This window comes from Semicossyphus pulcher, unplaced genomic scaffold (genome assembly GCF_022749685.1).
Source record: "Semicossyphus pulcher isolate SPU_LCO1_2020_fin unplaced genomic scaffold, fSemPul1.0.p SCAF_14, whole genome shotgun sequence".
Lineage (NCBI taxonomy): Eukaryota > Metazoa > Chordata > Actinopteri > Labriformes > Labridae > Semicossyphus > Semicossyphus pulcher.
This window is the reverse complement of record NW_027211648.1, coordinates 3,398,046-3,410,939: the sequence shown is the minus strand read 5'-3', so window position 1 is coordinate 3,410,939 and position 12,894 is coordinate 3,398,046. Positions and strand designations below refer to the sequence as shown.

Sequence of the window (12,894 nt, the reverse complement as noted above, 5' to 3'; positions counted from 1 at the left end):
CCAGAGAGGGTAGGCGGAGCTAAGCGTCTCCTTTTCCGCTCTCTGCAAGTGTTGCGAGTAAACAGTAATCTACTATGGCTGAACAGACAAAGAAAAGATGGATGACTACAGATACAACTTCAACAAGAAGTGAAAATCCAAAGAAAAAGAAACAAACTCGACGCGACCGTCAGCCAGGAAAATCAGTTACAACCGGAGCCAACCGTGGACGTCTGGTTAAACTCGGAAGTTTACTCAATTACACACATACAATTTCCGTTTATCAGCATTAGGTGCTGCCAAAGACAACGAAACTGAAATCTTCAAGATTATATTTAAAGTACATTTAAAGTGACTTTTGTATGAATTGCCCATTGTTGCACATTTCCTGTGACATCATCACAGCTGTAACTGGACACTCCAGTATAACTCGTTATGTTGCAAAGCCACTGTCATCGTAAATGATCCTGCATTCTGACCTCAAACCTTAACATAGTCTACAGTTCTCCAGCTCCCCCTGCAGATAATCAAAGACACTGGTGTTTTTTAATCATTATTCAACAGTTGGGTTTTTGTGCAGCTGTCTCAGTCACCTGTTTCACTGTGTTGACTCACAGAGCAATAATACACTCCACTGTCTCCAGGCAGCAGCTTCTCCACCGTCAGAGATCCCGTCTCAGCTTTGTCCTTCTTTGCAGGAAACTTGTCCGCACTGAAGCCAGGCTCATACTGATGTTCCAAATTAGGACGTGTGAAAACTATTTGCTTCATTGTCTCCCCTGGCAGCTGCCTGTACCAGTACATGTGGTAATAACTAGCGTCCTTTGTGTGTTTGCAGGTGAATGTGGCAGACTGACCCTCTGATGTCCACAGCAGAGGGTCCTGGATGACATCACTTCCATTAACTAAACCTGTGGAGGGTAAAAATCACAAGTCATGTTACAGAACTACAAACATCTAATCTGTGAGCGCTTCTCCTCTCAGTCTTCAGCTTCATAACGTCAAGTACCTAAAACACAGAGCAGAGCTGCAGAGAGTTTGATGAGACCAGCTGCGATCATTGTTCAGAGTCACTGACAGGCTGTGTGATGGGAGGTGTGAAGCTACAGCAGAGGTATGAAGAGTTACACGTGGGAGTGTCCCTTTACTACGAGCAGCGGTGTAAATCCCCAGTGTCATCTCATTATGATACCAACGATTCTTTGGACAACAGTAAGGTATTAACTAATGAAGTCGGCCAGGATATGACTTTTATCTGATTAAACTCAGAGGCCTACAACAAAAAAACTACTAAACAAAGATCAGCCAATTTTATAGCTAAACTCTCCCAGACATTTAAATGAAAATAAATAAATTCTTAAGAAAATAAATTAACAGACTTATGTTCAGTATGAGGTGCCACATTCGTTTCTTTTTTAAGTGCAAAATTTGTGGTAACTAGTGTTTTTTTAGGTGCCATGCTGAGGTTATTGTGTCTCCTGAGTATTTTTTCTGGTAGCAGTTTTGTCTGCAGGTGGCAGGTTCTCCAAAATACACAGGTAGATACCCACCCCCCCTTAAGCCCTTCAGGAAATAATAAAATTAGAGTCCAAATGAAAATAAGGGCTATTAAAATTACAATAAACTCTGCAACATTGAGTAGTTGCTGTATGGAGGTAGTGCACATTTAAACATGGTGAGCAGAGTTATTGCAGAAACAGTCCGGTACAAATGTGCTTAAAGATTTTTAACCATAAATAAGAGAGTGTTAAAGTGTCATAATGATTTCAGTCCTGGTGTAAATTCACTTTTCAGTCTGTTCGATGTTTGAGTTCAAATACAAATATTTGAATAACTATAACCCTAACCCTATCTTCAAAATAATTTTTTTATTGTCTCTTGTATGGAAACAGCAACACAGACGGGTTATTGGAATTTCAGAATAAATGTGTATTTAAATGATAACTATATGGACTGAAGTTTTTACTTGACGTCATGGAAGTGATATATCCATATTGATTGAAAATACATCCCTTACCACTTGAGTCTCACATAGTTGATATAAAGAGCTGCAGGCGTGATGTGGTGCTGTTGTCTATTTTATCAAAGTCTTCATCATTTACAGATGCCCTTACCTGCCGTCCTCTCCCTTGCCCCTGTTATTCCTCTCTCTGTATACCTGTCATATCATCATTAAGGCAGCCAGGGGAGTTTTGAGTTATGGTGCTTCAGTGGATCAGAAAAAAAGGATCTAATAAATCTCGTCCTGAAGTTTACATTCCACAAAATCATTGTCCAAAGCTTCAACAAAGTTATTTTCACAGTTCCCCAGAGGTGGGTGTCAGGAGAGGGTGAAAACTGAGTCTAAACAGTTGATACAATCTTCAAAGACTCGGTTTAGATGGAGGCTGCAGGTGTTCACGAGCCTGAGCATGTTGTGTCTACAGACAGATGAAATAGTTTTTGTATTGCCTTGAAGGGAAGCTGCAGCTCTGTGTAGACTGGCAGCACAGAAATACACACCACTGTCACTCAATGAAAGTTTAGAAACATTGAGGCTCGACCGGTCTCGTCCATCTCCATCAAAGCTGATTTTTCCTTTCACGTCGTCCTCGAGATTCACAAACTTTACATTCATGAATCCCAGAAGCTTCAGAGCTCTATGTCCTTCTTGTTTGTACCACAGAATACGATCATAATCTGTCATGTTATGTGAACAGCTGATCTCACTGGTGACAGATTCACCAGTCCTCTTAAAGATGACAGAAGGTGTTTGGAAAACACCTTTGGTGTTAGCGGCACCTGTGAGGAGAGACCAAACATTTTAGATCCTTACTTTAAATCAGCTGTGCAGCTTTTTGCTTTTGTTTGGAGTGTTTTCTCACCGTTGACCCTTGGTAGATAACAGAGGTAAAATATGAGAAGCATTAACATCATGTTAAAGATGATGTGACACTCTACTGTCGGCTTTCTGTTCAGGTCCTGTCATTCAGTGATGGTGGATGAGTGCACATCACTGAGACAGTGTAAAGAACAGGGGTGGGGTCAGTTATCTACATCACAGCTAACTTTTATAGGGAAATAGCACTGTGTTGATACTGTCAGGTCTCCTTGTTTCATGTATTACAGTATGTCTCCCCCTGCTGGTGTAAACATACATTTGGTGCATTCAGTGAATAAAGGCTGTCTGAGGCTGGACCAAAGATTAATTAGATTTACAAAATCAAATTAAAAGCTGACTGTAACCTTAGAAAAGTGCAACAGTTTGTGGGACTGTCATTCGATCTTGAAACTTCATATTCATCACTGATTTGTCTAAGCTCTTGAACTCATCAGGAAGACTTTCCATCCATGCTTTATTCGTTCTCTAAAGCTCTGGGAATGGCATGCTGATGATCTTACTTATCTTTACAACAGAAGATTTTGTGCGGTTATAAATAATTTGTTACAAAGTGTTATCAAATTCCTGTTCTGCTGTTATTTCAGAGTGTAAGAACTCTTTCTGACTGTTGTGTTGCAGCTTCATCCAGTAGAGGGCGCCCCGACAGACTTAAAGCTGAAGTCTGCAAACTCAGGTGTCTTGGCACACACAGCCCCCATTCAGTAGCTGGAGCAGAGACGGCTGCAACTCGGAGCCATTCACACTCGTGCGTGTGTGCGTGCATGTAGCCTTGTGCTATTTATTTAAATTTAAATAAATAGCAAATGTATTATTATTTAAACCATTAACTTAATGTTTCGATACTCCGTTTAGCTGTAATTTGTGTGATTAGTTTCTTAGATTATGGTTATTGGAGTAGTTAAACTGTCCGACTGTCTGTATAATATAAAGCAACATGCCCAAATGTACAATGTAGTAATTTGAGATTCATAAAGTTATATCAGTGATACCGCCACAGTTACATTTAAGAGAGATGTTGGAGAACATTTTTATATTCTTTTATCTATCCATTCCTTTTTAAAAACATTACTTTATTATATATTCACTATATTTATTCTTCTTTATTGTTCTACATTTATCATTTTAAACTATTGTTGTAGCAACAAAACCAGAGAAGTTACATTTAAGATTATACATTTTACTTATCCTGTAAACTGGGCGCTTTCAAAGGGCGGTGACAATATTGATGACATGTTTTCTGCAATAAAAATACTGACACTGTCATTTTATTTATGAATACCTTTGTAGAAACTCTTTGGTTAGATATGAAATATTTCCTTAAGCAGATTTTTTTAATGATAAAAATCACATTGGTTGTAAAAGAATGTCTATTTTAGAAACTACATTCATAAATGCAAATGGCCGAAAAGGAATACCACTGACAACAATTCAAAATAAAATTCAGACACTATTCTGAAACTTACAAGGACCTAGTGGGCCAAGTGGTAAGGCTTGGAAAATCGTAATAATATACAAACCATGAAATATTTCTCTGTAATGTCTGTGTCGCAATGCCTTCATGTATATATCTTTTGTCTTTGTTGACATTGTATTCCTACGTGTTTTGATAATAAGGATCAATTGAAGACGACTAATAAAGTTGTTTTTTTTTGTTTTGTTTTTTAAAGAACGCCACCTCGTCACATAGCAACCCGCTTGCTTGTGTTGCCTTGGCAACAGCAGGCTAGTGATAGCGGTGAACTTTTTCTAGCTTTTAGTTGCTAACTTGTGTTAGAGCTGCTAAGAACGACTGAAACATTACCCGTGTGTCTCCCCGTGTTATCTGCGCAAAATATACGATGGTAAGTAATGTTTTTTTCCCCCATTTAATTAAAAAATAACGTGTATTCAATTCAAGCTAACAACATTAAATAGCTAACGTCAGCTGTTAGCTACACAGCAGCTAACGCCTCGTAGTATATGAATTTAATATTTGCCTTCTCGCTGCCGTAGTTCGTGCCTCGTATGTTATAATTACATTCGTGACAGACGCGCACTGGGCGAGTTATTTCACCACAATAAAAGAGTCAAATAAATACGCCTGGTTGCTTTTAGGAAGAAGTTCTAACCCTTTTTCTATTATGTTGACTTTTGAACAGCCACCCAAAAACAAAGGCTCAAGTAAGAAGCCTCCAAAGGCAAAGACGCCCACACTGATAGACGGCCTCACCAAGGAGGAGATGACCAAGGAGCAGGTCAGAGCTCAAGTGTGGTGTGTGTTTGAAAGTGTGGAGGGATGTTTGGATGTTTTATGTCTGGAGGAAATAAAAGTTAATCTCTACATTAAAGGAATATTTCAATAAGTTTATATTTTACTACCATATGGGCAAGTTTAACTCTTATTCTACCACAATATTTAACATATTAGGAAAATTATAGTAGATTTGTATATTTTGTTTAAACAAGATTGTGTGAAAAATACTGTGGCTATCTGTGTCTGTCTCCTTCAGAATGACTGAGTATATAACCCCCTGATTGTGTGTGATACTTTAAAGGTATAATCTTGAAGACTTTCATGTAGCCTAAATAAATGTCATTCAAGTCACCATCTATCGCCAAATGAGGTAACACAGTGGCGATTGAGCCATGGTCCACTGATGAAAGCCTTTGTATTTGCAGCATATAGTCTTATTATGGACTGGCTGTCTGTGGTGACTCAAAAAATCAAAAGCGGCGCCCAGTTAGTGACGCGTTTTCCATCACCCAGCAGTGGTTGGTCTGCCAGAGAGGGTAGGCGGAGCTAAGCGGCTGCTTTTCCGCTCTCTGCAAGTGTTGCGAGTAAACAGTAATCTACTATGGCTGAACATCAGACTAATGATTACAGATACAACTTCGAAAATAAGTGAAAATCCAAAGAAAAAGAAACAAATTGGATGCTCAAAAAAATGTAAATGAAAAATGTGGTGAATAAGGTGAGGTATGTGGTTCTTACAGCACAGACCTTTACAGTATAGATACTCAGTCAGTTCACCCTGAAATGTATTTCTGCAAATCAGCTTGAGGAGTACATTGTGCGCCTGCGAGAGGAGCTGGACAGAGAAAGGGAGGAGAGAAACTACTTCCAGCTGGAGAGGGACAAGATCCACACCTTTCAGGAGATCACAGAGAGACAGCTGGAGGATTCGAAGGCTGAGCTGAAGAACCTACAGAGGGACGTAGAAGAGGATGAGAGGCGCCACCAGGTGGAGATCAAAGTAAGGTTTTTTAACAGATGTTCTGCTACCAAGTTCACTGCCTAGATTCACCCAAGTCTGTATTTTAGGCCACAGTATTTCCTGACAGATCTTTTCATTTTTAAAACTCTTCAAGTGCAATCAATAGATACGACTGATACAAAACTGTGATACAAAATGGCTGTAACTCAAAAGTTCACAAGCTAATTATGACACAGTCTCAAACAAAAGTCTGAAAGAATAATGTGTTGAGTGATGACATTTTTTTTTACCGAAAAGGTCAAACACTTTTTTTTGGCCATTCTTCCTGCCCCATTTATCGTGTATGCGATATCGCAGGATCGCCTGGAGGGAATGTCTTCAAATTTCGCACAAACGTCTACTTGGACTTCACCAAAATGATTCCAAATTGGTGGTCAAAGGTCAGGGGTTGGGGTGCTGGTTTGGCTCAGTTACAAGAGCAGATGCTCATTGTATAGAGGCTGCAGTCCTCGACACACTGGTGGCAGGCTCAACTCTCATTTGGTGCATGTCATCACCACCTCTCACCTCCCCACATTTCCTGTCTCCCTTCAGCGATCCGGTCCAATAAAGGCAAAAGCAAAAAAAAGGTCGAGGTCACTATGATCTGTCAAAAGTGTTTTTGGCCAAAACTCAAGGATTCATATGCGTATGCTGACAAAATGGATGTAATGATGAAGTGAAGACTTTCTTTACATAAAAGGTCAAAGGTTAACTTCACTTTGATGCCAGTATATCCTGGAAAAACACCATGATTTAGGTCTTATTCTTGTGAGCACAATATTGTTATTTTTTATACATCTGAGAGAATGACAAAATCAGAAAGAGAAGTGTTTTCTGTGATCATGTTCCTCTAGTTAATGATTGTAGAGCTACTTCTGTTTAAATCGACTTACTCATGCTATTATTTTGTTGTTGTTAGGATAATTTATTTGTTTTAATGATAAAGTATTTTATATATACAAATATAAGCCCATCTTCCATCATTCTGTGGGAAAATAACAGGTAGATGTAAACTGCAACTTTTCCAGTTGATGGAGGCAAACCAGACTGAGGTTGATATTCCTTTTTCTGTGTCATACATCCCACATGGATAACAGGACACAGATATTTTGCAGAAACCTACATTATTCTGTGTGGAATAAAGTGGAAATAAAGTTATTATTTGATTATTTTACCCACTAGGTATACAAGCAGAAGATGAAGCACCTCCTGTGTGAACACCAGAACACCATCTCTGAGCTGAAGGCAGATGCTCTGGTCTCCACTGAGGCTGTGCAGATTGAGCAACAACAATTAGAGTCTGAGCTTCATGAGGAAATGAAGACCGTCATGGTCGACATACTGGAGCTCGATAACGAAAGCCTCGTCAAGGAGCTTGAACTGGTTTGTAGACGCACCGAGTCTATTTTATTTTTACACTTAAAGATCTGTGGATTTAAGATTTACTTTCAACCTTAGTTTTTTTATGTTTTAATGCCACAAACACCGCTTTTGTTATCTCAACAGAAACACGGTAAAGAAATGAATGAAACTAGGAACAGCTTGGAGAAGCAAGTGAAGGGTAAAAAACAAATCTCATTTTGAGCTCGATTCAACATTTCACACGGTCAAAAACTAAACGGGAGCCGTGATTTTGTGTTGCTCTCTGGGTAGATGTTGAAGCCAAGTACGAGAAAAAGATGCAGTTGCTGCAACAAGAGCTGGAGAACTTGAGGAGGAAAGAGGTCGGTGAGAGAGAGGATCAATGGAACCGCCACGTCAGCGCTCTAATAGAGGACCACAACAGAGCTGTCAGTGAGATCGATGCCCTCATGCAGGAGTTGGATTTGGACAACACACTCCTGGTATGAATTCCATACTGACGCCAAGAATCCTTATAATTATAATAGACTTGTTAAGTCTATTAAAGACCCCCTCCAGTTAAAATCCAGTGTTTAACCTTGTGAACATCTCCATGTGGTGTTTTCCATGAGCTACAAGACATATCAGGGACAACATCAGCAGTCATCTCCATGGCTGGGCCTGTCTGCTTGAACTGCAGTGTACCAAGGACAGGCTGAACAACACGTTTACAGATTGGCAGGTTTGAGACGTCACAAACCTAAGGAGCCAATCCCGTTAATGGATAGGGTGACGCTATGCATATCATTATGTGTAACCTATGGCAACCACTTTGGCGATGCATGAGCCAGCTGTAAGCGTCATTGTAATTTTAACTCACTACTGACTACTAACTTAAACGTTACTACTGCTAATTTCTACATTTCAAGCGAGCTAAGTTTCAACGAGTTGCCACTAAATGATGACAGAGACGTGTTTTGTTTGGCGGATGGAAATTTGCGTAGTGGGCGGGGCCTATGCAGATTGGGGAATTTTTAATGAGGGAGAAGGAGGAGAGGAGGATTGGGAGGATTTTAAATGTAAAGGTAATTAAACGTATTTTCCAGAAAAACATATCAGACACAATTTATTATTTCAAACAGAGCACTTTATATGTTTTAAAACATGACTGGAGCTGCTCTTTAAATAATTCAAAATGGCAAACACAATTTCATATGTTAAATAAACACACCCTTGGCCTGGTTGTGTTTTACATCATTCTGGTAGAAACACTGATGGTTGTAAAGTGCAACTTGACTGGTTAGCGGAGGCATACAACCACTCGGCTCTTGTTTTGACCTGTTCTGTTTTATTGGCTTTTCTTAGGCACAAGTTAAAGACATAAAGGAGACTATGAAGGCGAAGGAAAAGGATCTGGTCCGGGTATTGGAGGAGAACAGAAATGTCGCTGAGGATCTCTCAGAAGTCAAGGAGGAAATGGCTGCAACAGAGAGAAAAATGAAACACTTCACAGTGACAAAGGTTATTGTTGTGCCAATGTTATTTTTTTCTCATACTCAGCTTAACTTTAACAATTCCATCTGTTACTGCCACTGCCCTCATGAGACACACAAGGTTAATTTGTGACGCTCTTTTTGACAGAATGACTCTGAGAAGATCAGACAAAAGGAGTTGAATGATCTCAAAAAGGATCACAAGGAACTGGAACAGAAATTCAGCAAGGTGAAACATGTTTTGTTGCACGGTGTGGTGTCACTCTGATGTTAGCTTCTATCAGGTCTCTCTTGTGTCTAAGTTTTTGTGCTCCTGTTTACCTGTCGCACAGCTTCAACTGGAAAGGGACGAGCTGTACAAGGCGTTCACCCAGAATGTCCAGGAGGTGCAGCAGAAAGCCGGTATGAGGGGCGAGCTGCTGGGGAGGCAGCTGAGCGCCCTCACAGACCGCCTGGAGAAGACGCAGGCTCAGCTCGACTCGGTGCTCTCTGCCTCTAACATGGACCAAACTGCCCTCCAGGGGGTCATGAACCAAACTGAGGTTTGATTGTTTTCATCCACACGGTTATTCTGCATATCTCTGGTGTCATTCACATTCTTCCAACTTTTTGAACACTTTTTGTCGGCCTACTTTTTGTTCAAGTATAAAAGAGTCTGTTTTTTCTTTTAGGAAAGTCTTGACTCCATTAACAATTCAATCAAGGACCTGCAGCAGAAAAAAGCTCTGATTTCCACGGTTAGTAGCTGACATTTACTGTCATGCATTTAATAAACTCACCATGATGTGTTTGGTAATAATCATACTGTGTGTCCGACAGGCCCAGAAGAATTTGCAGCTGTACTACCAGAAGAAGCAAAGGGCTCTCTTTGTGTCCGAGCAGGAGCTTGTGTAGATCCTCTGGAGGCAGCCGGCTGGGATCTTAGCTTTGTCTCCAAGTGAGAAACGATGTATCAAAATACTGAAGCATTCACAGCTAATCTCACATTCATGATCACGTCAGAATTGTTTGTACTATTTCTATTTTAATAGAAAGAAATGTTGAGTTGTAGTTCCTCAAACGGCCACTAGAGGCTGGCCCTGAATGCAAGTCGACCCCACAGAGCCCCGTGTTCAAATGACTTTACAGCAGAATTAAACACGTTTACAGCCTGGTACAAAAACAACTTGTTTTGGTCTCGATGGCTCAATTCTCTTTTCATGACAACATTTATATAACTGACCCGTTTGAGTTATATTTAGGCCTACAGCTATGTACATGTGGTATCACCTCAGCTAATTCAGTCTCAGCTGTGTTTCGGTTGTTGGAGCCTTTCGGGAACTTTTTATGCAAATATCTAAAAATCTTTTGTCTTGCTTTGCAGTTTATTGTTCAAACAGACCATTCAAGGAGTTAAGTATATAAATGTTACAACATACATAATGTACATCTCCCAATAGGCAGCCTAGATCCCAAACGGATAACGGTTATTTCAGCATTGACCTTGCAAGGTTCAGGGCTGATTTAAACCAGTAAATGTCATGTTGAGTCATTTTAAACTGATGAAATGAGAAGTTTTATTTATAAGTTAGATGTTGGGTCATCACATAATAGTCATATTAATACGTTAACAAAAAAAAACACATTACAGTGAATAACATGGAGGGAGTTCAGACTGAGAGGTCCATCATTCATAGCCTGGACTCACACTGCCCTCCAAAGGCAGAAATAAGGAACCACAGAGGCAGGGAAAACTCAGGTTTTCAGGCTGAGTCGAACAGTGTTACAGATACAAAGGTTGTAAAATGTAATAAAAACTTTGTAGTGTAGTTAATTTAACCCTGAAAAATCATTTCCATGGACTGAATATGAGTTAAAGCTGCACTCTGTCTCTGACAATCCTCAGGAAATCTGCCTTAAACTAAAATGTGTTTCGTCTTTCATTTAGTAATTTGATCAGAGAAGTGTTTACATATTTTCTTACTGTGTCTGTCAATATTAGCATTAGTATTTATTGAAAGTAATGTATAAATAAATCCGTATTTAAATGTGACTTAAAAGACGCTTAACTAAATCACAATTTACAGACCTCATCATACCGCTTATCCTGTTCAGGGTCTCGGGGGGCTGGAGCCTGTCTTAGCTGTCATTGGGCGAGAGGCGGGGTTACACCTGGACAGGTCACCAGTCAATCACAGGGCTGAGTCATAGAGACAGACTACCTTTCACGCTCACACTCACATCTATGGGCAATTTAGAGTCACCAATGAACCTGACGAGCATGTCTTTGGACTGTGGGAGGAAGCCAGAGTACCCGGAGGGAACCCACGCATGCACGGGGAGCACATGCACATCCACACAGAAAGGCCCGCTACATCCATACTGGGACTCGAACTAGGAACCTTCTAGCTGTGAGGCAACAGCGCTGATGTCTGATTTATTGGGGATTATTTACTTTACGGTAGATTGTCCAAATTGCTTACGTACTTCACACCTTGACATATGGTCTGTTAATACTACACGCATCATTTTCATATTTCATTTACTTCTACTTCTGCTCCGACTACCTGGCACACTTGATTCTTACATGTCTGTACTTTGCACGTTCTCTCTGTATTTTTTCACTGTACAGCTCTTTCATTACACTTTATAAATAAATATTGTACATATTTTATATGTTTCATATTCTTATTTTTTATTTGAATTAAAGCTCCTGTGAGGAGTTTTTCACTGGTTATGAAACAGACTGAAATGAATTCTGATGTCTTTATATGAGCTACAAAAGCAAACCAGACCATCAGCAACAAGACTGATTATTTCTACATAGTTATTTTTTAATGCTAAAACTGAAACTGAGTGATGCATATGACAGTAAAATTGGATTTTTTGTTAAAAACACCACTTAAGCATGAACAGGACAAAATCAGCAAAGAGATAAGAGGTACAGCTTTGTCCACAGGGGGCGCTAAATATGACACAAACCGACAGTTCCTCACAGGAGCTTTGAGTGTCTAAGCAGTGGGTGTGCTGGTGTTTCTTTATGTATTTCTTTCCACCAAAACATTAAGACAAATTGCCTGTATGATTAAACCCAAATCCTAATTCTGACGACCTCTTTGGGTGGTACACTTCAATTATTCTGGGGATTTTTCAAAAATAATCCAGACAGACTCTGAAGTTGTATTCTCGTCTTAAACAGATGGAAAGCTTCTAACGAGCAGTGTGTGCAGGAGGAGATATAAATATGCAGCTCACAGATGTCAGACACCAGCAGGTTTTCAGTTGCGGTTTCACTCACAGGGTTTCCTGTTTATGTGACACGAGCGAGCACAAACTTGTTTTTCCAAGACACCAAATGTAGAAAGTGGAATCTTTCTTTCCTCAGAGTTTCTTAACTGATTAAAGGATCTAATTTTAGACAGAGGCGATTAGGAAAAGGGCCGGGTTTGCTCACATTTTGTATTCACAGGAACACGACTTATAGAGGAGATCATATTTTATCAATATGATTATTTGTTTATTATTAAATGTCATCACAACAAAGTTGTTTTATGTCTGGCTGCGGATAAGTTACATTTACATCTCTTATTTTCTGCACCAACTTGCAGAAAGCAGCTGTTGCTAGAGATATAACTCACTTTATGTTCACTCTGCAGCTTCAGTTGACACAGAAATGGAAGATGTTTGATGGTGGTGGTGGGGGGGGGGTTGGGTGCACAGCTGCAGGTGGTTGTGGTACATTTGCAGCACACAGCGAGCGATGTGCAGGCTGCTCTGTGACCACATCCTCTCCTCTCTGTCGCTCTCTGCTCCTCTGCAGGTTTCAGGCCTCGCTCCGTCTCCCTCACCAGCAGCAGCTCTGACCTCCTGCTGTGCACACGGACAACGCTCACTTCCTGCTGCTGTGTGCTCCACTCACACAGTTACTTTACTGACTGTTTGAACTAAAGGAAGAACTGCTCTATTCTTATAAACCATTTTGAGC

At 40.1% G+C, this 12,894-nt stretch overlaps 1 protein-coding gene across 3 annotated transcripts; it reads left to right on the top strand.

Annotated features, from left to right (window-relative positions):
• Positions 1–4,595: 4,595 nt before the first annotated feature.
• Positions 4,596–11,511, top strand: LOC138591429 (dynein regulatory complex subunit 4-like). 3 transcript variants are annotated; one of them, XM_069662024.1, is made up of 12 exons: positions 4,596–4,701; positions 4,999–5,094; positions 5,896–6,093; positions 7,279–7,479; positions 7,603–7,657; positions 7,750–7,940; positions 8,803–8,958; positions 9,079–9,159; positions 9,263–9,472; positions 9,602–9,667; positions 9,750–9,867; positions 11,025–11,511. In XM_069662024.1, exons 1-11 carry the CDS (start codon positions 4,699–4,701, stop codon positions 9,822–9,824), a joined length of 1,332 nt encoding a protein of 443 aa, XP_069518125.1. In that variant the 5' UTR covers positions 4,596–4,698; the 3' UTR covers positions 9,825–9,867; positions 11,025–11,511. The 3 variants fall into 3 exon arrangements, with proteins under 3 accessions (XP_069518125.1, XP_069518124.1, XP_069518126.1); XM_069662023.1 differs by lacking the exon at positions 4,596–4,701 and having other exon boundaries at positions 4,960–5,094; XM_069662025.1 differs by lacking the exons at positions 4,596–4,701; positions 8,803–8,958; positions 9,079–9,159 and having other exon boundaries at positions 4,960–5,094.
• Positions 11,512–12,894: the final 1,383 nt, after the last annotated feature.

Bases quoted from the DNA above. Each gene is read 5' to 3' on its own strand.
- LOC138591429 (XM_069662023.1), top strand. From the start codon at position 4,981: ATGTTGACTTTTGAACAGCCACCCAAAAACAAAGGCTCAAGTAAGAAG. The intron at 5,095-5,895 runs GTCAGAGCTCAA...TCTGCAAATCAG, and splicing joins AGGAGATGACCAAGGAGCAG to CTTGAGGAGTACATTGTGCG. The intron at 8,959-9,078 runs GTTATTGTTGTG...TCTTTTTGACAG, and splicing joins AACACTTCACAGTGACAAAG to AATGACTCTGAGAAGATCAG.